This window comes from Mobula birostris, chromosome 6 (genome assembly GCF_030028105.1).
Source record: "Mobula birostris isolate sMobBir1 chromosome 6, sMobBir1.hap1, whole genome shotgun sequence".
NCBI classification, from domain to species: Eukaryota; Metazoa; Chordata; class Chondrichthyes; order Myliobatiformes; family Myliobatidae; genus Mobula; species Mobula birostris.
Window position 1 is genome coordinate 109,858,747 of NC_092375.1, and position 26,442 is coordinate 109,885,188.

The window sequence follows — 26,442 nt, forward strand, 5'->3', positions numbered from 1 at the left end:
GAAGAGAGAATGGCTGGGATGTGAGGGACCGTTGATTGTGTTGTCTGCTTTCCCAGGGCAGTGCGAATTGTTGCCAGAATCCAGTCCATCATGCCATCAACATCGCCTCCATTGACTTCAGTGTGACTTCCAGTTGACTACTATAGGACCTGCAAGTCAGTACCACAGGTGACCAATGAGTTTAACCAGATGGAGGAATTTCTTTAACCAGAGCTTGGTGGATCTATGGAATTTATTGCCACACAGATTCCTGTGGAGGCCAAGTCTTTGGGTATACTTAAAGCAGAGGTTGAGAAGCTCTTGATTAGTAAAGGTGTCAAAGGTTATGGGGAGAAGACAGGAGAATGGGATTGAGAGGAATAATAAATCAGCCATGATGGAATGGTGGAGCAGACTCGATGGGCCGAATGCTCCTTTGTCTTATTGTCTAAGGTATAGAGCCATAGAGCTCTACAGCACAGGAAAAACTCCTCTGCCCATCTAGTCCATGCCAAACGGTTCTGCACGCACAGAAGCTGGTGCAGAGAGGATCAGATACCTTGCTGACGTTTCTTCCACAGTTCCCTGAAAAATATCTGCCTGGGAATTCCTTAGACTCAATGTCCTATATAAACTGAAGCACGTGTTTAGATTTCAGCCAATAGTTAACTCACAATAATCCATTATTGTGTAGATATGTAAACGCCCAGACTTTTCAATTGAATCTTACCAGGACATCCATACATCATCATGAACTCTACCTCACATTTTTGTCCTCTTTTGGCATACTTATTTAATTGTTTTTAATATACATCCCTTATTGTAATTTCTAGTATATTTTATGTGTTGTACTGTACTGCTGCCACAAAACAACAATGTCACGGCATATGCCAGTGATATTAAACCTGATTCTGATTTATCTGCCCCCTCCCATTCAGTCTTGTTCCTGCTTTAAGTGTGGCCCTTCAGTGAGTGATGTGAGCAGTGAAGCTGTAGCGTGTTTACATCCAGCAACAGTCAGTTAGCTCCCACTAAGGAGAGCTCCTAAACGAGTCTGCTGATGCGACAAGTTTAGGCAGTGAAGTAAGCTGTTCGCATTCCATCCCTGGAATGGAGTGCTGCTGAAGGAGGAGGCCTTCATGTCTGTGCGGTTTAAACTTAACCTATGCTGAGAACGCCGGACACAGAATGCAAGAAGCTTGCGAGGAGCCAATAGAACAGGTAGGAATACCGTGCATTGCAGTGCCCCCAGTGTCTTCATTATACCTTCCTCTGAGCTTGTTCTGCAGTCTGCCTCTCTACACCCCCTCCCTCATTTGCACTTGACTTTGCACCTGTTCTTCTTCTTCACTCTCCTCATCTTTCTTGTCCATGCATGGTTTGTTAACTCTCTCTCCTTGTTGCTTGTGCACACGGTCAGTTGCCCCCTCCCCAGGACTGCCATCACCCAGTACATGCCCTCTTCTCATTGCTACCATCATGGAGGAGGTCCAGGAGCCTGAAGACTCACACTTAATGCTTCAGGAACTGCTTCTTTCCCTCTGGCTGCAGATTTCTGAATTGTCAATCAACCATGAACACTACCTCAATATTTCTGTCTCTCATTTTGCACTAGTTACCTTACTTAATTTTTAAAAAATGTTTTTCTTATTGTAATTTTGATTATCATGCACTGCAATGTACTGCTGCAACAAAACAACATGTGTCAGTGAAATATTAAACCTGACTCTGATCCTGACCCCTGTAAGTTGGCAGTAAGGAAAGCAAGTGCAATGTTTGCATTCATATTGAGGGAGCCTGGATTACAGCACCAGCTTGGTGTAAATAAAACTGTCCCACTCCCCCCCCCCCCGGCTTTAAATGCATATTAGACACTTTGATCATGGAAAAAGTAGATGAGCTTTAACCTAGAACACTACAGCACAGTCCACTATGTTAACCTAACTCTAACTCTTCTCTCCTACATAGCCCTCCATATTTCTAACATCAATTTGCCTATCTGGGAGTTTCTTAAATGCCCCTAATGTACCTGTCTATACCATCATCCCTGGCAGGGTGTTCCACACACCCTGTGCAAAGAACTTAGCTCTGTCTCACACACCTTTTGTACTTTCTTACGATCAGCTTAAAATTATGCCTTTTCTATTAACCATTTCTGCCCTGGGAAAAAGTCACTGGCAATCCACTCTATATCTGCCTCTTATCATCTTGTACATCTCTACTGCATCACCTCTCATGCTCCTTCGCTCCAAAGAGCAAAGCCCTAGCTCACTCAACCTATCCTCATCAGACAGGCTCTCTAGTCCAGGCAGTGTCCTGGTAAATCTTCCCTGCACCCTCTCTAAGGCTTCCACATCCTTCCTGAACTGAGCACAATTTTCCAAATGTACGTGGAAATGCGCCCAGAGGAAATCCACATGGTCACGGGGAGAACGTACAAACAGCAGCGGGAATTGAACCCCAGTCTTATACTCTAAGGCACTGTACCACCGACCAGCTACCTACTCTATCTATACCCCTCATAATCTTACAAACTTCTATCAAGTTTCCCCTCAGCTTCTGTTGCTCCAGAGATAAAAAGATTAAGTCTGTCCAACCTCTCCTTATATTGCCTGCACTCTCTAATCCAGGAAACATCCTGGTCAACCTCTCCTGCACCCTCTTCAAACTTTCACATCCTTCTTGTAATGGGGTGACCAGAACTGAATGCAATACTCCAGATGTAGCCTAACCAGAAGTTTATAAAGGTGCAACATAACTCTTTCATTCACGCATTCCATGACTAATCCAATGAAGGCAAGCATACCACACACCATCTTTATGACCCTGTCAATCTGCTGGCTCAGCAGAGAAATAGATGTTTGCCAGAAGAAGACAGGAGGATCACATTACACACAGGCATTACCTGTCAGACTCTGTTCTGAATTCTTTGTGAGTCAAAGAAGCCCCTTCTCACACACCCTCTGTCACTCCACTTGGAAGGATCACCAGCTGTCATCATACACATGATGGTGTAGGGTACAGTCGACCATCAGACTTATTCAATCTATAACACAATGGTGTCACGTTTAAATTAGAAACTGTGGGAAATTTGAATTAACAACTGCACAGTGATGCAGAGGAGACAACATTTGAAACTGTGGATTCAGATTTGTAAAACTTTCTAGGTAGAATGTTCTGGAACATTTTAAAGATGAACAAGTGGAATGTTGCCATGGAGAGAGAAATGAATGTGTGTGTGTGTGTGTGTGTGACAGAGAGAGAGAGAGAGAGAGAGAGAGAGAGAGAGAGAGAAATAGTGACAGTGAGTGAAAGCAAGAGGAGAGAAAGTAAGAGCGAGAGAGATGGGTAGAGGGAGAGAGTGTGAGAGGAAGAGAGAGGCAGGGAGAAAAAATAGGGGTGAATGAGAGACAGTGTTTGTAAGAGTGAGAAACGTGACTGGAAAAAACTTGAGTGAAGGAAGGAGAACGATTCTAAAGATAAAAGGAATAATGGGTCTAGAAAGAAGCAGGATGGATAAATGGGACAGGAAGGAAGGCAGGTTTGAGAGGAGCAGAATCTGGTGGGAAAACTGACTGAAGCTCAGGACGTATGAGACTGAGAAAGGTGTGAAATCAGAGTAGCGGAGGAAGTGAAGGAGGAGACCTTAGAATGAAAGTGATGAGGAGGGAGACTCGGTCTCTGCCTATCCCCTCACCGAGATGAACCTTCTCTGCTCTGCTGCTAAAGCTAAGAGATCAGATTTTAAACCAAAGTTTGAACAGTGTTTTCATTTTTGCATTGTACATTTAAGGAAAATTATTCAAATTCAGCTACTGTCTGTGTGCACATGAGATCTTAAGATATGGGAGCAGAATTAGACCATCCAGCTCCTCGAGAATGCTCTGCCATTCCATCATGGCTGATTTATTTTCCCTCTCAACCCCATTCTCCTGCCATCTTCTTGTAACCTTCCTTATTAATCAAGAATCTATCAACATCTGCTTTAAATACACCCAATAACTTGGCCTCCACAGTCATCTGTGGCAATGAATTACATAAATTCACCATCCTCTGGCTAAGGAAATTCTTGTAAAACCCCTCTGGACCCTCTCCAATGCCAGCACACAATTCCTTAGATAAGAGGCCTAAAACTGCTCAGAATGCTCCAGGTGCAGCCTAACTGACTAGTGCCTTATAAAACTTCAGCATTACGTCCTGGCCTTTATATTCCAGTCCTCTTGAAATTTTTGCTAACATTACATTTGCCTTCCTTACCACTGATTCATCCTGCAAGTTAACATTTAAAGGATCCCATATTGGGACTCCCAAGTCCCTTTGCACCTCCGATTTCTGAATTTTCTCCCTGTTTAGAGTCTCACTCTTTATTCCTTGTGTCATAGTGCATGATCATATACTTCCCTACACTGTATTCCATCTGATATTTCTTTGTCCATTCTCCTAATCTGTCTAAGTCCTTCTGCAGACTCCCTGCTTCCTCAACACTGCCTACTCCTCCACACATCTTCATCTTGTCCATAGACTTGCCACGAAGTCATGAATTCCATCGTGGCTTTGAATGTTTCTGATAGAGCGTCTTTATGCCCTTTTTTTAAAACATTTGATGATAACCATCCGCCATCACTGTTATTAAGCTTTCAGATCAGGACAGCAGCCTGTTTGAAAAGTTTCTGCCTGACAATATTGGTAAGTGCCTCTGCTTATACCTATAAATGTACTTCATTCTTTAATGCAATATTATACAAAAAAATCTAAATTGTCAAATTGGTTTATTATTGTCACAGTGCATTGAGGTGGATAGATTGATACTTCATTGATTCCCAAGGAAGTTACAGTGTCACAGTAATTACAAGTGCACAGGTATAAATATTAGAAGAGAAGTAGAAAGAATAAAAAATAAGATACACAAACAGTCTGACAGGAGGGGGCGGGGGTCATCACTTCCCCGGTGTAGGTTGACTCATTATAGCGGCTAATGGCCGAGGGTAAGAAAGACCTCATAGAGCGCTGTTTGGAGCAGCTCTAGGAGGAGTACAAGATAAAACAATAACAGAATGCAGAATATAGTGTTACAGTTACAGAGAAAGAGCAGTGTAGGCAGACAGCAAGGTGCAAGATCACAAGAAGGTAGATGGTGAGGCTAAGAGTCCCTATCATACGAAGGGACTGTTCACTAACAGTGGGATAGAAGGCATTCTCAGGCCTGGTGGAATGTGCATTCAGGCTTTAGTACTTTCTGCCCAATGGGAGGGGGAAGAAGAGAGGTTGTATGGGGAGGGTGGAGTTTTTGATTATGCTGGACACTTTATCAAGGCTGCGAGAAGTGCAGACAGAGTCCATGCAGGGGAGGCAAGTTTCCATGATGAGCTGAGCCGTGTCAACAACTCTGTCCAGTTTCTTGAGGTCGTGGGCTGAGTAGTTACCGTATCAAGCCATGATGCATCCAGATAGGACACTTTCTATGACGCACTGGTAAGAGGACATTGGTAAGAGGACATGCCAAGTTTATTCAGTCTCCAAAGGACGTAAAGGCATTCATCTATGTGATTGGATCCCCCAGCTTCTCATTCACCCCTCTGCCCCCCACCCACCCACCTGGCTTCACCTATCACCTTCCAGCTTGTATTCCTTCCCCTCCCTCCTCTTTCCTATTCTGTCTTCTTCCCCTTCCTTTCCGGTCCTAATGAAGGGTCTTGGCCCAAAACGTCAACTGTTTATTACTCTCCATAGACCCTGCCTGACCTCCTGAGTTCCTCCAGCATTTTGCCTGCATTGCTCTGAATTTCCAGCATCTGCAGAATCTCTTATGTTAATGGCAGGCTCTTAGTGATGTTCAGTCCTAGGAACTTGAAGCTCTCAATCCCTTTAACCTCAGCACTATGGATTCAGACAGAACCATGTGCACTGCCCCTTCCCGAAGTCAAAACCAGCTCTATCGTGTTGTTAACATTGAGGGAAAGGTTGGTGTCTTGGCACCATGCTACTAAGCTCTCTATCGCCTTCCTGTACTCCGACCCATCGTTATTTGAGGTACGGCCTGCTACACTGGAATCACCTGCAAACGTAGATGAAGTAAGAGCGGAATCTGGCAATGCAGCGGAGCGTACAGGGAGCAGAGAAGGGGGCCGAGACGCAACTATGTGGTGTACCAGTGTTTAGAATGATTGTGGCAGAAGTGTTGCTGCCCATCCTTAATGAGTGTGGGCTGTTGGTCAGCAAGTCAAGGATCCAGTTGCAAAGGGAGCTATTGAATTCCAGATCTAGAGGTTTTGGTGATGAGTTTGCATCAAATCAGTATCAATAGCCAGGCTTAACTTTCTTAACGGTTCAAGTACTCTATTCATCTCAGAATGAAGGCACTTTGACGTCATAACGCAAAGCCCTGCAGTTGTTCAAAATCTGATACGAAAATCAAATTATTGAACATCATGGATCTAGAACATTCACTGTGACCTTCCCTTTATGCTCTGATCCTCTAACATAGTCACAGGCAGAGAACAGAGATGAGGAGGAATTTCTTTTGCCAGAGGGTGGTGAGTCTGTGGAATTCATTGCCACAGATGGCTGAGGAGTGTTTAGAATAATTGTGGCAGAAGTCAATGGGTGTATTTAAGGTGGAGGTTGATAAGTACTTGATTAGTAAGGGTGTCAAAGGTTACAGGGAGAGGGCATTGAGAGGGGTAATAAATCCGCCATTATTGAATGGTAGAGCTGGCTCGATGGGCCCTAGTGGCCTAATTCTATTCTTACTTCTAATGGTCTTATTCTCTGTAGTCATAAGGAGATAGAGTTGTACAGCGCAGGAGCAGGTCCTGTAGTTTATTTAGTCTGTGCCTCCCCCGGCCCTCTTTACCTCCCCTCAGAGAATAGGCTTTCTTATCCCTCTCATCTGTGTACCTGTCCAAACTTCTCATGGACATTATGTATTGAGTAATCTATATGTGTGGAGCGCAGTGCAGCAGCACAGCGAATAACGTAACGTTTTACAGCGCCAGTGATCACGGTTCAATTCCCGCCCCTGTCTGCAAGGAGGTTGCACGTTCCCCGGGTGCACCAGGTTCCTCCCACACTTCAAAGACGTACCATACAGGTTCGTGAGCTAGTTGGTCACATGGCGTAATTGGGCAGGGCCGAGTGGGTCTGTTGCTGTGCTGTGTCTCTAAAAATAAACTGCTCATCCACACTCATCTCACTTGGTCTCTTGCCGTCGATACTTTGCTGATTCAAGTGCTCCTCTGGATATCCGTTAAATATTTGTGAGAGTCTACTGCCACCAGGCAGAGCTTTCCGGACTGCAGCCACCCTCAGATACCTCTAACTTCCTTGCAGACACAAGGTGCAGAGATCTCCAACAGCAAACAAGCTGGAACAAAAGGTAGCCGTGCAAGGCAGGTTTTCCTTCACACAGAGAGTCGGGGGTGCTTGGAGCCCGCTGTCTCGGATGGTGGTGGAAGCAGATACCGAGGCATGAGGGCCGGTTAGATGGAGTTTGACCTGCGGGGTCCTGTGATCAGCTAGTCCACGGGTCGATACCAAGGATCGATCAGTAGTCTGGAAGTCGTAGCCACTTGGCCGAAGCCCAGAAACTGGAGGGCCAAAGCCCTGTTCAGGAACTAGAGGACTGTTCATGAGGGTGGGTGGGTGGGAAAGAGGAATGGGGATGTCTTGTTGCTTGTTGTGTTCTGTGTTCTACCACCAAGCAATTTTGGTGCTAGGAGGTGTTGCTACACTTGCAGACTGCCCTCAGCACATCCATAAGTTGTGTTGGTTGTCAACACAAAAGATGTATTTCACTGTTTGTTGCAATGTGCATAGAAGATAGAACAATACAGCATAACAATAAGCCCTTCAGCCCATAATGTTGTGCTGAGCCAATAGTAATCAAAGTGATAATAAATCTGAATAATAATAATAATCTGAATAATATTCAGATACCATAAAGGCGTTTGGGAGGCTGTTCGATATACGCGTGGGTAGTAGGGGATTTAGGGAAATGGAACATACGCAGGCAGAAGAGATTTGGTTTAGTTCTGCAACATGTTCAGTGCCGACATCATGACTGTAGAGCTGTTGCTGTGCTGTGCTATGTTCTAAAATACTGGTCTCAAAGTGTATAGTCACTAGGATGATACAGCATTAAAAAGTTAAAAGAAAGAAATGCAGCTTCTATTTCCCTAAGCTGATGAAGTGGAGTGATGACCTGTGATACTAAAGGTCCATCATGCCGAGCACGGCGCCCCCAGGGCTGTGTGCTCAGCACTCTGCTGTTCACACTGCTGACTCATGACTGCTCTGCCAGATCCTGCTCAAACCACATCATCAAGTTTGCCGACGATGCTACAGTGGCTGGCCTCAACGACAACGACGATGAGACGGCATCCAGAGAGGAGGTAGAGAGGCTTGTCAGATGGTGTGAGAGCATCAACCTGAGTCTCAACGTAGACAGGACGATTGTAGACTTTAGGAAGGCACAGGTTGACCACTCCCATGGCATGTCAATGGCTCTACTGTGGAGAGAGAGAAAGAGCAGAGCACAAAGTTCCTTGGTGTGCACATAACAGATGACCTAACTTGGACCCACTACTCCTCCTCAATAGTCAAGAAGACCCAGCAGCGTCTACACTTGCTGAGGAGATTGAGGTGAGCAACCTCCACTCCGTCATTCTAACAACTTTCTACAAGACCACTATTGAGAGTATCCCGTCTGGCTACATCATTGTGTTGTACAGAAGGGTAAGGTACTGGACTGTAAGATCCTACAGAGGATAGTATAAATGGCCACTGGGGTCTCCCTCCCCCTTCTTTGCAACACGTACCAAAGAGAATGCCTGGAGCATTGCTGACGATCCCTACCACCCATCCAACAATCTCTTTGACCCACTACCGTCAGGAAGGAGGTACAGGAGCACTAGGACTAGGACGGCCAGACTGGGTAACAGCTTCTTCCCTCAGGCTGTGAGACTAATGGATAACCTGCCACCATCGAGGTCTTGTCACTAGGACAGTGAGCTGCTTGCTGTCTATATGTGCTGTGCACTACATGCATTTTGAATTACATTTTGTTAACTTATTTGTGGCAATATTTAGTTTTTTGCTGTGTGTTACGTAGGTACTGTGGACGTACCGTGGTCTAGAGGAATGTTCTTTCATTTGGTTGTATATATGAACTTGAACTTAAAGTAAAATGATGGTCAAGTATAATTTTGTGTTCTTGTGAATGTTGTGTCTCTTATGCTATTTGCCTGTGAAGCAGCAGTATTTAATTACAACTGTGCAGAATGTATTTGTGCTTATGAGAATAAATTCAATAAACGGTTAAAATAACAATTTCCACCATTGAATTTTTTTCTAGTTCTGAATGACCCCTAATTAACCAATCTTCTCTTAAAGATTGCCTCACCAGATGTTGACTCTGGTTATTTATTTATTTGGCGATACAGTGCCCAACGAGCCACACCATCCAGCAACCCACCGATTTAACCCTAGCCTCACCACAGGACAATTAACAATGACCTCCTGACTGATACGTCTTTAGAATGTGGGAAGAAGGCGGAGCACCTGGTGTTCATCGGGAGGAACGTACAAACTCCATACAGACAGAGCCAGTATTGAACTCTGAACTACGACCCGCCCCCCCCCCCCCCGAGCTTTAATAACGTTGCATTAACCACTACCCTACTGGGGCGCCCACAACGGTACGGACTTTGGTCATGTTGTATGCTGGCGAAGCTCAGAGATTGAGCAGCTTCTGCAGAGGCAAAGGGGTAGCTGATATTTCATGTCACGAGATGTCAGTTGTCCTTTTTACCCCACAGATGCTGCCTGAACTGCTGTGTTCCTCCAGCAGCCTGTTTTATTGAGCCACAACCAGACGGAGTGGGATAGTTGGGGTACAATTCCTGACTCGATCCTGATTCTCTGTGAGATTTGACTCCATTTCTCTTCCCCTGAAGGGTCGGAGCCAGATGCTACCATCTACATGAACTTCATGAAAGCACATCAGTGCTACGACGCCATCCCCACCAGTTCCAAACTTGTTGTCTTCGATACAACCTTGCAGGTGAGAAAGGGCTGGTGGGTATGCAACTGGGAGTGTCAGCAAAGGGCTAAGATGTGATTCTTAACAGTATGAAGGAAGAGAGGGATCTGAGTCCTATGTCCCTCAAAGTTACCGCGCAAGTTGATAGGTGGGAGTGTTGCCCTTGATTAGTCAGTGGTATGAGTTCAAGAGCCAGATGGTAATATTTCATCTTTATAAAGCTCTGATTATATCACCCTTGGAGTATTGTGTTCAGTTCTGGTCTGCTCATAGGGAAGGATATGGAAGTTTTAGAGAGGGTACAGAGAGATTTACCAGGATGCTGCCTGGATTAGAGAGTATGTCTCGTGAGGATAGGTTGAGTGAGCTAGGGAAATTCTCCTTGGAACAAAGGGGGATGCGAGGTGACTTGATAGAGGTGTACAAGATGACAAGAGGCATAGATCAAGAGGATAGCCAAAGACTTTTCCCAGAGTGGAAAAGGCTAATACCAAGGATGTTAATTTTAAGGTGGGAGGAAAAAAGTATGGGGGGTGGTGTCAGGCATAGATTTTTTACACAGAGTGGTGGGTGCTTGGAATACCTTGCTAGGGTGATGGTGGAGGCAGATACTCTTCGAGACTATTTAAGAGACTCTTAACCATATAACCATATAAACATTACAGCACGGAAACAGGCCATCTCGGCTCTTCTAGTCCATGCCGAACTCTTACTCTCACCTAGCCCCACCGACCTGCACTCAGCCCATAACCCTCCATTCCTTTCCTGTCCATATATCTATCCAATTTAACTTTAAATGACAACATTGAACCTGCCTCAACCACTTCTGCTGGAAGCTCGTTCCACACAGCTACCACTCTCTGAGTAAAGAAGTTCCCCCTCATGTTACCCCTAAACTTTTGCTCTTTAACTCTCAACTCATGTCCTCTTGTTTGAATCTCCCCCACTCTCAATGGAAAAAGCCTATCCACGTCAACTCTATCTATCCCCCTCATAATTTTAAACACCTCTATCAAGTCCCCCTTCAACCTTCTACGTTCCAGAGAATAAAGACCCAACTTGTTCAACCTTTCTCTGTAACTTAGGTGATGAAACCCAGGTAACATTCTAGTAAATCTTCTCTGTACTCTCTCTATTTTGTTGACATCTTTCCTATAATTCGGTGACCAAAACTGTACACAATACTCCAAATATGGGCTCACCAATGCCTTATACAATTTCAACATTACATCCCAACTCCTATACTCCTTTCTTAGGCACATGAATGATAGAAAAATGGAGCACCAAGTGGAGGGAAGAATTCAATTGATCTTGGAGTGGGTTAAAATGTTGGCAGAATATCAGGGACCAAAGGGCCAGTACTGTGCTGTTATGTTCTACGTAAAGTTCACAGTACAACAGCAGGCTGCTATATCAGCTGGTCAATACTGGTGCTAATCCTTCAGAATCAGGTTTTTGTTCACCGACATGCGTCATGAAATGTGTTGTTTTGTGGCAGCAGTGCAGTGTAAGATGAAAATTACTTAAGCTGCAAAAATTATATAGAGCAAAAGAGGAATAATGACATCGAAGTCATGGACTGATAAGAAATCTGATGTTGGAGGAGAAAAAGCTGTTCCTAACATGTTGAATGTGGATCCACAGGCTCCTGACCTCCTCCCTGATGGCAGTAATGAAAAGAGGCATGTCCCAGATAGATGCCATCTTCCTTTTGAAGATGTCCTTGATGGTGGGGAGGATTGTGCCTGTGATGGAGCTGGTGGAGCCTACAACCCTCGGCAGGTCATTGTGATCCTGCACATTGAAGCCAGTACCAGGCAGTGATGCAATCGGTCAGAATGGCCTCCATGGTGCTTCTGTAGAAATTTGCTAGAGCCTTTGGTGACATATCGAATCTCCTCAAACCCCTAATAAAATATAGGTACAGGCACGCCTTCTTTGTGATTGCATCTTTTCCCCTGCCACCATGTCCATCTGCTCCTTTCCCCTCTCTGCATTTGTTCTGCTTCTCCTTAAACATAGAAACCCTCCCTATCCCCTGTGAGGATAACTCCATACACTCATCTGCCCCTAGATGAAGAAACTTCTCCTGAATTCCTAGTTTGAAATAGAGAACAGTACAGCACAGTACAGGCCTTCATTGTTGTTCTGACCTTTTAACCTTCTCCAAGTACAATCTAATGTTTCCCTTCTTCCATTGTTAGAACATAGAGCATCACAGCTCCATACTGGCCCTTTGATCCACTTTTTAGCCAACTCTAAGATCAAATCTAACTCTTTCCTCCTACACAACCCTCTGTTTTCTGACCATCCATATTCCAGTGATGTACAAAAGAGCATCTATGAGTTTCTTAAATGCCCCTATTGTATCTGCCTCTACCACTATCCTTCACAGGGTGTTTCAAGCACCCACCATGCTTTGTTAAAGAACTTAACTCTGATATAACCCCCCCCTTATATTTTCCTCCAATCACCTTAAAATTATGCCCCTCCTATTAGCCATTTCCACCCTGCGAAAAATGATCTCTGACTGTCCACTTGATCTATGCCTCTTACTATCTTGTACAACTATAATCAAGTCACCAACTTCAGTTTGTAGAGAAGAGCCCGAGCTCGCTCTCGAACACAGTTAGCATCCTGGTAGATCTCCTCTGCATCCTCTCTAAAACTTCCACACCCTGACAGGAAGCAAACAGCAACTTAAAAAAACACAAATTGTAACAGTGGTGAACATCTCTGAACACACAGCACATTGAACCTTGAAGTGGATAGGCTATAGCAACAGAAAACTATACTGGGTTCCACTTTTGTATCTCATAAAGTGGCCACTGAGTGAATTTACCCATCCAAAAGCCTTTTAAATGTTGTAATTGTACCCACCTCTATGACTTTCATACACCCATGGCAGCTCATTCCATACCCCCGTAACCCTCTGTGTGAAGAAGCTGTTTCTCAGTCCTCATATAAATAAGACCATAAGACATAGGAGCAGAATTAGGCCAGTTAGTCTGCTCCGCCATTTCATCATGGCCGATCCAATGCCATTCTCCTACCTTCTGTCCATATCCTTTCACAGTCTGATAAATCAATAACTATCTGCCTCCACCTTCAGTGCACCAGTGACCTGGACTCCACAACTGCCTGTGGCAATGAATTCCACAGATTCACCACCTTCAGGCTAAAGAAATTCCTCCTCATCTCTGTTCTAAATGGATGTCCCTCTCTTTTGAGGTTGTGCCCTTTGGTCTTAGACTCCCCCACCAAAGGAAACATTTTCTTCACATCTGCTGTATCTAACCCTTTGAACATTTGATAGGTTCAATGAGATCCTCCCTCATTCTTCTAAATTCCAGTGAGTACAGGCCCAGAGTCTTCAATCGCTGCTTATATGATAACCCTTTCATTCCTGGAATCAGTCTCGCGAACTTCCTCTGAATCCTCTCCAATGTCCTTTTTTAAATAAAGGGCCAAAACTGTTCACAGTGCTCCAAGTGAGGCCTCTCCAGTGACTTATACAGCATTACATCCTTCCTTTTGTATCCTAGTCCATTTCAAATGAATGCTAACATTGCATTCACCATCAATTCAACCAGTAAGTTAACCTTCAGGGAATCCTGCATGAGGACTCCCAAATCCCTTTACACCTCAGATTTTTGAATTTTCTTCCTGTTTCGAAAATACTCTATGCTTTTATTCCTTCTACCAAATTGCATGAGTATTCATTTCCCGACACTACATTCCATCTGCCACTTCTTTGCCCATTCTCCTAATCTGTCCAAGTCTTTCTCCAAGCTCCCTACTTCCTCAACACTACCTGTCCCTCCTCTTATCTTTATATCACCCGCAAACTTGACGACAAAGTTAACAATCCCTTTATCAAAATTGTTGACGTACAACATAAAAAGAATCGATCCCAACACAGACCCCTGTGGAAAACTACTAGTCACTGGCAGCCAATACGAAAAGACTCCCTTTATTCCCACTTTTTGCCTCCTGTCAATCAGTCAATATTCTATCCATTCTAGTATCTTTCCTGTAATACCATGGGCTCTTATCTTGTTCAGCAGCCTCATGCGCAGCACCTTGTCAAAGGCCTTCTGAAAATCCAAGTATACAACATCCGCCAATTTGCCTTTGTCTGTCCTACTTGTTACTTCTTCAAAGAATTCCAACAGATTCGACAGGCAAAACTTTCCATAGAACCATAGAACGTTACAGCACAGAAAACAGGCCATTCGGCCCTTCTAGTCTGTACCGAAACATTATTCTGCTAGTCCCATTGACCTGCATCCAATCCATAACCCTGCAGACCTCTGTCATCCATGTACCTATCCAATTTATTCTTAAAACTTAAGAGTGAGCCAGCATTTACCATGTCAGATGTTAGCTTGTTCCACACTCCCACCACTCTCTGAGTGAACAAGTTCCCCCTAATGTTCCCCCTAAACCTTTTCCCTTTCACCCTAAAGCCATGTCCTCTCATACTTATCTTTCCTAATCTAAGTGGAAAGAGCCTATTCACATTTACTCTGTCTATACTCCTCATAAATTTGTAAACCTCTATCAGATCCCCCCTCATTCTTTCCCTCAAGGAAACCATGTGGACTTTGGCCTATTTTTTCACGTGGCTCCAAGAACCCGACACCTTATTCTTAACAATTGACTCTGACATATTCCCAGCCAGAAGTCAGGCTAACCAGCCTATAATATCCTTTCTTCTGCCTCCCTCCCTTCTTGAAGAGTGGAGCGACATATGCAAACCTTTACCCTCTCATCCTAAACCTATGTCTATTAGACATGAAGCCCTTGCATGTTCTCTGGACTGCAAGCATTTCTGAACTCTTTTTCAGTAGAGCATAGTACAGTACAGGAACAGGCCCTTTGGCCCACAAGCCGTAAACCCTGGTTCGCTCCAAAGAGAAAAGCCCTAACTTGCTCAACCACTCGTCATATGTTTTCTAATCCAGGCAACATCCTGTTAAATCTCATCTGCATCCACTCTAAAGCTTCCTCATCCTTCCTAATCTCAGTTTCTTTTTCACACAGAGAGCATGGAACGCTCCTCCAGTGGCAGTGGAAGAGCTAGATGCATTTAGAACATTTAAAAGACTCTTAGATAGGCTTTTAGAGGGCTATGTGGGAGAGAAGGGCTAGACCATAAGACAAAGGAGCAGAAGTCGGCCATTCGGCCCGTCGAGTCCACTCCACCATTTTATCATGAGCTAATCCATTCTCCCATTTAATCCCACTCCCCCGCCTCCATAACCTTTGATGCCTGGCTACTCAGATACCTATCACTCTCTGCCTTAAATACACCCAATGACTTGGCCTCCACTGCCACCCGTGGCAACAAGTTCCATAGATTCACCAGCTCTGGCCAAAAAAATTTCTTCGCCTCTCTGTTCTGAATGGGCGCCCTTCAATCAAGTCATGCCCTCTCGTACTAGACTCCCCCATCATGGGAAACAACTTTGCCACATCCACTCTGTCCATGCCTTTCAACATTCGAAATGTTTCTATGAGGTCTCCCCTCATTCTTCTAAGCTCCAAGGAATACAGTCCAAGAGCAGACAAACAGTCCTCATATGTTAACCCTCTCATTCCCAGAATCATTCTAGTGAATCTTCTCTGAACCCTCTCCAACGTCAGCACATCCTTTCTTAAATAAGGAGACCAAAACTACACACAGTACTCCAGGTGAGGTCTTACCAGTGCCTTATAGAGCCTCAACATCACATCCTTGCTCCTGTACTCTATTCCCCTAGAAATGAATGCCAACATTGCATTTGCCTTCTTCACCACCGACTCAACCTGCAGGTTAACCTTAAGGGAATCCTGTATGAGGACTCCCAAGTCCCAATGCAACCCAGAACTTTGAATTCTCTCCCCATTTAAATAATAGTCTGCCCATTTATTTCTTCTGCCAAAGTGCATAACCTTACACTTTCCAACATTGTATTTCATTTGCCACTTCTTTGCCCATTCTTCCAATCTATCCAAGTCTCTCTGCAGACTCCTTGTTTCCTCAGCACTACCGGCCCCTCCACCTATCTTTGTATCATCAGCATACTTAGCCACAAAGCCATCTATTCCATAATCCAAATCGTTCATGTACAATGTAAAAAGAAGCGGCCCCAACACTGACCCCTGTGGAACACCACTGGTAACCAGCAGCCAAGCAGAATAGGATCCCTTTATTCCCACTCTCTGTTTCCTGCCAATCAGCCAATGCTCTATCCATGTATGTAACTTTCCTGTAATTCCATGGGCTCTTATCTTGTTAAGCAGCCTCATGTGTGGCACCTTGTCAAAGTCCTTCAGAAAATCCAAATATACAACATCCACTGCATCACCCTTGTCTAGCCTACTTGTAATTTCTTCAAAAAATTGTAATAGGTTTGTCAGGCAGGATTTTCCTTTAAGAAAACCATGCTGAGTTCTGCCTATCTTGTCATATGCCTCCAGGTACTCTGTAACCTCATCCTTGACAATCAACTCCAACAACTTCCCAGCCACCGATGTCAAGCTAACAGGTCTATAATTTCCTTTTTTGCTTCCTTGCCCCCTTCTTAAATGGCACCCTCTTTCACTCCAAAGAGAAAAGCCCTAGCTCACTCAACCTATTCTCATAAAACGTGCTTTCTAATCCTTGCAGCATCCTGGTAAATCTCCTCTGCACTCTCTCTAATTATGTCATCTCACCAGCTTTGACATAATTTCTCATCTTTCCAGAGCTGAATCTCATCCTTTTGATCGTTTTAGTAAGGAGATCTAGTTATCCTGTTGGTGTGCCCTACACACCCCTCAACCTCACTTACCCCATTTCAAGGTCTTTTCTGAGAGGCGATGCTGCAAAGCTGGTGATACTCCCACTAATGGTGAGTGAGCACAGCCCATAACCAGTGAGACTGAGGTCTATGTGAGGGAATTAGAATCAGAATCAGGTTTAATATTAATGTTGTGGATTTTTTTGTTTTGTGGCAGCAGTAGAGTGCAATACATAATAAAATAACTATAAATTACAATAAGAAATATAATATATATATAATTAAAATAAATAAGTAGTGCAAAAAAGAGAACAAAAAATACTGAGGTAGTATACGTGGGTTCATTGTCCATTCAGAAATCTGATGGCCTAGGGGAAGAAGCTGGTCCTAAACAATTAAGTGTCTGTCTTCAAGAAGGAGGTTCTTCTTCCTTGATAGAAGAAATGAGAAGAGGGAATGCCCTGGGTAATGGGGGTCCTTAATGATGGATGCCACCTTTCCAGGCATTGTCTTTTGAAGATGTCCTCAGTGCTAGGGAGGCTAGTGCCCGTGATGGAGCTGGCTGAGTTTTTAACTTCCAGCACTTTTTCTATACAGTGGTCCCTCGATACCCAACAGTGATGCAACCAGTTAGAATGTTCTCCACAGTTCAGCTCTAGAAATTTGCACAAGTCTTTGGTTGCATACAAAGTCTCCTCAAACTCCTCATGAAATATAACCACTTTTGCACATTCTTTGTAATTTTATCAATATGTTGGGTCCAGGACGGATCTTCAGAGACGTTGACACACAGGAACTAGAAACTGCTCACCCTTTCCACTGCTGATCCCTCAATGAGGACTGGTGTGCGATCCCTCTTCTGAAGTTTCCAATTATTTCCTTGGTCTTACTGACGTTGAGTGCAAGGTTGTTGTTGCGACACCACTCAACCAGCTGATCCATCTCACTCCTGTGTGCCCCCTCGTCACTACCTGAAATTCTGCCCTTGGAGGGTCAGACACCCTGGGCTGGTCCTGGACTTATTTCATAATTTACTGGTGTAATTTACATATTATATTTATGGTTCTATTACTATTTATTATTTATGGTGCAACTGTAACAAAAACCAATTTTCCCCCAGGATCAATAAAGTATGACTATGACTATGACTATTGTCAAATTTATAGTTAGCATTTGAGCTGCGCCTCAGTGTTTGTGGGGTCGCAAACAGAATGAGAGGAGTAAAAGGCTGAGGTTTGTCTCAACTTTGTGCAGGTGAAGAAAGCCTTCCTGGCAATGGTCGCCAATGGTGTGAGAGCCGCCCCTCTCTGGGACAGCAAGGAGCAATGTTTTGTGGGTGAGTTTAGATCCTGGTGTCAGAATGTAATTGGAGTACACGTATCTTCGGACTCACAGAGTCTCACAGCACAGATACAAGCCCTTCAGCACAACTCGTCCATGCCAACCAAGATGCCTGTCTAAGCTTGTCCCATTTGCCCACATTTAGCCCCTATAACACAATATACACCCTAAGATCTTCCCTTCCCTCCCTCATAGCCATGCCCTTCATTTTTCTTTCTTCCATGTGCCTATCTAACAGTCTCTTAAATGTCCCTAATGCATCTGCCTCTAACATCATCCATGACAAGGCTTTTCACGAAACCTACCTCTGACACCACCCCCTTATAATTTTAAGGTTATACTTTTTAACCTTAAAATTACGCCCCTTGTATTAGCCATTTTCACCCGGGTTAAAGTCTCTGGCTGTCCACTCAATCTATGCCTCTTATCATCTTGTACAGCGCCTATAAAAATATTCACCCCCTTGAAAGTTTTCAAGTTTCATTGTTTTACAACATTGAATCACAGTGGATTTAATTGTTTTTTTTTGACACTGATCAACAGAAATCAGTGGAGATCTGTTTTCACTTTAACATGTAAGAGTCTTTTTCTATTGATCAGCGTCAAATAAAGCCAAATTAAATTCACTGTGATTTAATGTTGTAAAACAATAAAACATGAAAATTTCCAAGGGGGGAGGTGGTGAATATTTTTTATATGCACTGTATACATCTCTATCAAGTCACCTCTCATCCTCCTTCGTTTCAAAGAGAAAAGCCCTAGTTCACTCAACCTGTACTCATAAAACACCCTCTCTAATCCCGGCAGCATCCTGGTAAATCTCATCCGCACCCTCTCTAAAGTTTCTACATCCTCCCTATAATGAGACAACCAGAATGGAACACAATATTCCAAGTGTGGTCTAATCAGAGTTTCATAGAGCACCACACGCCTTTTTCGCCAACTTAACAACTTGCTCCACAACTTTGAGGAATCTGTGGATGTGGATCCCAATATCCTGCTGTTGCTCCTATTTCTCAGCCCAGCTCTGCATCCTGCCAATGCCCTGTTGCAAGCATATCTTTCTAAACTTTTCCCATCCATAAACTTGTTATCCAAATGTCGCTTAAATATTGTTATAGTAGTCGCATCAGCCACTTTCTTAGTCAGCTCATTTCATGTATACACCAGTTCTGCTTGAAGAAGTTGCCCCTCAGATCCCTTTTAAATCTTTCCCCTATCACCTTAAACCAACATCCACTAGTTTTTGAGAACTAATCTCCCCCACTTTCCCTCCCAAACTCTCCCCAATCTTCCCCACTCTCCCTCCCAATCCCTAATCTCCCCCCACTCTCCTCACGGCGCTATACCCATGCACCGCCTTCTCCTCAGCATCCCCACTTTCTCCCCCACTCTCTCTCCCAATTTCTCTCTCAGTCACCCCACTCTCCCCACCATTCTACCCCAATCCTTCCCCTCTTTACTCTTGCTCCTGTCCCCCCACTCTCCTTGCCACTCCACCCCCTCCTTCCCCTCTCCCCTCCCCTCCCTATTCCCCCCACTCCTCTTCTCTCCCCCACTTTCCTCTGTCACTCTATCACTCACCCTCATTCCCATTCTGCCCACTTGCCCACTCCTCTCTCCTCCCCTACTCTCTCCCTCCACTCCCCCCCTCTCCTCTTCCCCCTCTCTGCCACTCCCTCGCAGACCCTGTTTCCGGTCAGTGATGTTAACAGGCCCCCTGTATAACTGCTCCTATCTCCGCTCTCTGCAGGCATGCTGACTATTACTGACTTCATCAACATCTTGCACAGATACTACACGTCTCCGATGGTAAGGGTGTAAGTAGGAACGGTAAGGGGCAGTACGGTAGCACAGCGGTTAGTGTAACACTATTACAGCACCGGTGACTCGGGTACAATTCCTCCCACTGTCTGTAAGGAGTTTGTACGTTCTCCCTGTTTGTGTGGGTTTCCTCCGAGTGTGCAGGTTGCCTTCCCCATTACAAAGACGTACGGCTTAGTGCGTTAATCGGTCACATAGGTGTAAGTAGGAGCCGCGGGCAATCTACAATCAGTAAAATGATCCCTTTTAGCACTAGTTTTGTTGTAGGAGCAGAATGAAAGATTACGCATAGTTGGTGTTTGACATAGCGTGTGATTTATTAAAAACTGGTCCACACCAGGAGACCAGTCAAAGCTGATCTACTCGAGCATGGATTTGATACAGCTTTTACATTCCCAGTTGGTGAGATTACCAGTAAACTACATTTTGTTAGCAAAATAGTGGCTACAGGAAGGCTTAATTAAGTAGCAGACTAGGTCCTGATTACAGAATAAAATGACAATCTACAGGTGTAACAGCAAATCCAATTTTCTCTTACAATGGGAGCACACTATAACATCATTAGTGAAGTTCCCGAAATTGGGTGTTGTCCTTGCTGGATTCCACGTTTTTAGTTCTAGGCTTCATCTATGGTTCCCTGTAACCACATTATCATAATCCATATCCCAGTTTACTAGTTATTAGCCCTCACTATCCCTTCCCCAACAGCAGTAACTGGGCAGTGCAAGCTGATCATAAATTGATCCCTTTTAGAAACAGTTCTAACTCTACACCCACACTGAGGGTTGTTACCGTGCTGGGTCTCCCAATAAAGAATCAATAAAACTAAGGACAAGCCAGGAACGTTCATTGTTTGACCAGACTGAGTTCAGGGTATAATGAATAGAGTTCACAGCACCCTTCTGTTTGTGCTGTGAACTCTATTCATTATACCCTGAAGAGTGCTGTTTCTTTATTAGCTTGTTTGTTTATTTATCTACATATCTGACTATTCATTCAATCATTTATGTATCTATGTATTTATCTATTTTTTTAATGAAACATTTATGTATTAATATACACTATTTCTCTATGTATGTATGTATATATTCATTAATTTATTTAGAGATACAGTGCAGAACAGGACCTTCTGGCCCAATGAGCCATACCACCTAGCAACCCACCTATTTAACACTAGCGTAATCATGGAACAATTTGCAATCACTAATTAACCTACTAACTGGTATGTGAGAGGAAACCGGAGCACCCAGAACAAATCCACATGTTCATGGGTAGAACTTCTGTGTGTACCTCTATGTATTTACCCATCTATCTCTCTGCATGATTATTTTTCTTCTGCCCATTGGTTGTTTGTCAGTCTTTGTTTATGTATACTTTTTCTTAAATCCTGTTGTATTTCATTATTTTCCTGATTCATTGCCTGCAAGGAAATGAATCTCAGCGAGTTATATATGTACTTAGATAATAAGCTTACTTTGAACATTGATAAACACCAGATCCTTTCTCAATGATAAACCAATTAACAATACAAGTCAGGCCATTAAAGAGGTGACAAGATTTTGTCCAGGCGTGACAAGAGGTCAAGGCATTGGCAATCGGAGCTCCTGTGGTGAAGTGGGTGTGTTTTGAGATAAGAACATACCAGGAGTCCAGAGCACCCACATTCTGAAATATTATAAATTGGTACATTGATTTATTATTGTTGCGTGCACCAGAGAGAAAGAGATTAAAGGGTGTTCTGCCTTCTATTGGTTTATTATTATTGTCACGTACTGAGGTTCAGTGAAAAGCGTGGACTTCATACTGTTCATACAGATCAAATCATCACACCAGTGCATTGAGATAGGACAAGGTAAAACTCTGGTAGAACACAGAATAAAGATGTACCGTGCAGAGCGTTCTAACAGGTTGCATCACCGTCTGGCATGGACTGACCCCTGCGCAGGATCAGAACAAGCTGCAGAAAAATGCAAACTCAGCCATCTCCGTCATCGAGGACAACTTCAAAAGGCAATGCCTCAAAATGGCAGCATCCATCATTAAGGACCCCCATCAGCCAAGACATACCCACTTCTCATTGCTACCATCAAGGAGGAGGTACAGGAGCCTGAAGACAGACACTCAACTGGTTAGGAACAGCTTCTTGCGCTCTGCCATCAGATTTCTGAACGGACAATGAACCCGTGTACACTACCTCACAATTTCTTTCTTGTTTTTTTAAATCTCTTTTTGCACTGACTACTTAATTTAATTTTTTATACAGTGGATTCTGGTTAATTACTCCATTGGTTAATCGGAGCAGCCGCTTATTTTGGACAACCCTTGAAGAACAAAAACTAACAGAGAAGGTAGCTGGGATTCCCTTCATTTATTTGGGACGCTACCATTTCATTGGGACAGAAGACTATTGTCAAAAGGTTTCCATTTAGCCCAAGTCACATGAACGTGTGGCCGTTAGACACTACACTGCTCAGGAATAACAGTATTTAAATAGTGTCAGTTGTGTGTGTCTGTGTTCAAAAAGCAGTGATTTTTGTCACTGATTGTTGGTGAGAAATAGACAGTAAGACAATTCAGAACTGGTTTTACTTGCTGCAATTTCAAGCATTGAGGCTTGGAGATGTCAGAAATAGTCGTGAGTGAAAATAAAATGATTTTACTACTTCAACAAGTTGGGACTATGAAAAAAATTGCAGTTATCGTCAATCATCTTGAATGTTACAATGAAAATGAAGATTTGGATGATGCAATCATTGAAAGCATTGTATGAAGGCAGTTCATTATCTACACTAATCTTGTTCTATTACAGTCAATCAGAACATCAGCTGCTTGTCCATCTTATTAGACGATGAGAGTGAAACCTGTGCTGAAGAGTTTTTAATGTGGAGAAGCTGCTGCACTTGGACAGTTCCACTCTCTTGACCTTGGAAGTCCATGTCCAGTGGTATGAGTTGTCATCACAAAGTGAGGGCTTTCTTGGTTGCAGTGGATAACCACGACTTCTGTGTTTTTCATGTCCTTCGCTCTCCATGAAGCACTGCAGAAATGTCTTCTCGGTCATTGGATCCCTCTGTTGATATCACCTACCCAGTCTATCAGAGTGGATTCCCCATGCTAGGACAGACATGTCCCTATCTCACCAGGTATGAGGCCCGCCAGCTACCCTCATCTGGTTTAGCCTGCCTGTTGTAGTGGTGTACCAGGGTGTGGCTGCTGTCACATACGAACAGCTACTTGGAGCCACAAGTGAGAGCTGAGTGTCCTGTAGGGCCTAAAGGAACATACAAATTAGCCAGAAAAAGCAGCTCACCTGAGGACTTGGAGAAATTCAGAGTCCAGCAGAGAAGGACAAAGGGCTTAATTAGGAAAGGGAGAAAAAATTATGAGAGAAAACTGGCAGGGAACATAAAAACTGACTGTAAAAGCTTTTATAGATATGTGAAAAGAAAAAGATTGGTTAAGACAAATGTAGGTCTCTTACAGTCAGAAACAGGTGAATTGATCATGGGGAACAAGGACATGGCAGACCAACTGAATAACTACTTTGGTTCTGTCTTCACTAAGGAGGGCATTATTAATCTTCCAGAAATATTAGGGGACTGAGGGTCCAGTGAGATGGAGGAACTGAGGGAAATACATGTTAGTAGGGAAGTGGTGTTAGGTAAATTGAAGGGATTAAAGGCAGATAAATCCCCAGGGCCAGATGGTCTGCATCCCAGAGTGCTTAAGGAAGTAGCCCAAAGAATAGTGGACGCATTAGTGATAATTTTTCAAAACTCTTTAGATTCTGGATTAGTTCCTGAGGATTGGAGGGTGGCTAATGTAACCCCACTTTTTAAAAAGGGAGGGAGAGAGAAACCGGGGAATTATAGACCGGTTAGCCTAACATCGGTGGTGGGGAAAATTCTAGAGTCAGTTATCAAAGATGTGATAACAGCACATTTGGAAAGCGGTGAAATGATCGGACAAAGTCAGCATGGATTTGTGAAAGGAAAATCATGTCTGACGAATCTCATAGAAATTTTTGAGGATGTAACTAGTAGAGTGGATAGGGGAGAACCAGTGGATGCGGTATATTAGGATTTTCAAAAGGCTTTTGACAAGGTCCCACACAGGAGATTAGTGTGCAGGCTTAAAACACACGGTATTGGGGGTAAGGTATTGGTGTGGGTGGAGAGTTGGTTAGCAGACAGGTGGCAAAGAGTGGGAATAAATGGGACCTTTTCAGAATGGCTGGCAGTGATGATTGGGGTACCGCAAGGCTCAGTGCTGGGACCCCAGTTGTCTACAATGTATATTAATGACTTAGATGAGGGAATTAAATGCAGCATCTCCAAGTCTGCAGATGACACGAAGCTGGGCGGCAATGTTAGCTGTGAGGAGGATGCTAAGAGGATGCAGGGTGACTTGGATAGGTTAGGTGAGTGGGCAAATTCATGGCAGATGCAATTTAATGTGGGTAAATGTGAGGTTATCCACTTTGGTGGCAAAAACAGGAAAACAGGTTATTATCTGAATGATGGCCGATTAGGAAAAGGGGAGGTGCAACGAGACCTGGGTGTCATTGTACACCAGTCATTGAAAGTGGGCATGCAGGTACAGCAGGCGGTGAAAAAGGCGAATGGTATGCTGGCATTCATAGCAAGAGGATTTGAGTACAGGAGCAGGGAGGTATACTGCAGTTGTACAAGGCCTTGGTGAGACCACACCTGGAGTATTGTGTGCAGTTTTGGTCCCCTAATCTGAGGAGAGACATTCTTGCCATAGAGGGAGTACAAAGAAGGTTCACCAGATTGATTCCTGGGATGGCAGGACTTTCATATGATGAAAGACTGGATCGACTAGGCTTATATTCGCTGGACTTTAGAAGATTGAGGGGGGTTCTGATTGAAACGTATAAAATCCTAAAGGGATTGGACTGGCTAGATGCAGGAAGATTGTTCCCGATGTTGGGGAAGTCCAGAACGAGGGGTCACAGTTTAAGGATAAAGGGGAAGCTTTTTAGGACCAAGATAAGGAAAAACTTCTTCACACAGAGAGTGGTGAATCTGTGGAATTATCTGCCACAGGAAACAGTTGAGGCCAGTTCATTGGCTATATTTAAGAGGGAGTTAGATCTGGCCCCTGTGGCTAAAGGGATCAGAGGGTATGGAGAGAAGGCAGGTACAGGGTTCTGAGTTGGATGATCAGTCATGATCATACTGAATGGCAATGCAGGCTCGAAGGGCCGAATAGCCTACTCCTGCACCTATTTTCTATGTTTCTATGTTTCTAAAGTGAGTAAGCTGCCCCAGAATGGACATAACAAGCTCCTTCAACAGAGGTGCTACCCCCTTTGGACACCCCATATACACCAGGGTATCCTGGATGAATTCATCCATTGGTAACTATTGGGAGGTAATACACAGTTTTATAGTACTGTAGTAACATTGGTAGTGTTCTAATTTGTTCTGTATTTCATTTAAATACATAATTTGTTACTTAGTTAAATGGTAGTTTGTCTATTTCCATGATACTTCAGTTAATTGGGGCAGCATCTTACTTGGGCCAAGGTGTCCCAATTAACCAGAATCCACTCTATATATAAATATATTTCTAATTATAATTTAAAGTTTTTAAAATTATGTATTGCAATGTATTGCTACCGCAAAACAACAAATTTCATGACATATGTCAACGAATCTGATTCTGATTCAGTTACAGAGAAAGTGTAGTGCAGGCCGACAGTAAGGTGTAAGTTCACAATGAAGTAGATTGTAGTGGTGAAAGAACTGAGAGCTGTCCATACTAAACCATAAGAAATAGGAGCTGAATCAGGCCATTCAGCTCATTAGCTGCTGTGCCATTCGATCACGGCTGGTTTTCAGCTTCCAATCCATTCTCCTGGTAACCCTTAACCTCCATGGCCGGCCTTTGCAGGCCTTTCCATATCCAATGGGTTCCAATGGGATCCCCCTCATCATTTTAAACTGCATTTGTGAAACTTTTCTTTCCTGGGATCGTTCTTGTGAACCTCTTCTTGGTCTCTCCAGAGTCAGCACATGCTTCACTAGATACTCAGCCCAAAACTGCTTACAATATTCCAAATGTGGTCAGACCACAGCCAGCTAATGCCTCAACAGCACATCCCTGTTTTTACAGTACAGTCCTCTCAAAACAAATGCTAACATTGTCTTCCTTACCATTGACTCAACCTAAAAGTTAACCTTAAGGGAGGCCTGAATTTTTCAGAATCAAGGTGAGTAAATTACGATATGGAATATATATATAAATTAAGTAAGCAGTGCAAAAAGAGCTCAGAATTAGTGAGGTACTGTTCATGGGTTCATTGACTATTCAGAAATCTGATGGCAAGTGGAAGAAGCTATTTCTTAAACCTTGGGTGTGTATCTTCTGGAAAGCATTATAGGGCTATTAAAACAAAAACTACATGCTACCTTAACTTCCTCCCCCAGGCAGTTAATCTGATCAATCATTCTGGTTAGACACCCC

At 43.7% G+C, this 26,442-nt stretch overlaps 1 protein-coding gene across 4 annotated transcripts in view; it reads left to right on the plus strand.

Moving 5' to 3' along the window:
* Positions 1-1,022: 1,022 nt before the first annotated feature.
* Positions 1,023-26,442, plus strand: part of LOC140199863 (5'-AMP-activated protein kinase subunit gamma-1-like) — a 64,640-nt gene continuing 39,220 nt past the window's right edge. The window contains exons 1-5 of one of the 4 annotated variants that reach the window (XM_072262371.1): positions 1,023-1,200; positions 4,614-4,665; positions 9,933-10,039; positions 18,040-18,121; positions 19,880-19,938. In XM_072262371.1, coding sequence (XP_072118472.1) covers positions 1,168-1,200; positions 4,614-4,665; positions 9,933-10,039; positions 18,040-18,121; positions 19,880-19,938 — 333 coding nt within the window. In that variant the 5' untranslated portion in view covers positions 1,023-1,167. The remainder of the gene's footprint in view (positions 1,201-4,613; positions 4,666-9,932; positions 10,040-18,039; positions 18,122-19,879; positions 19,939-26,442) is intronic. The other 3 variants (XM_072262369.1, XM_072262373.1, XM_072262372.1) reach the window with 3 other exon arrangements.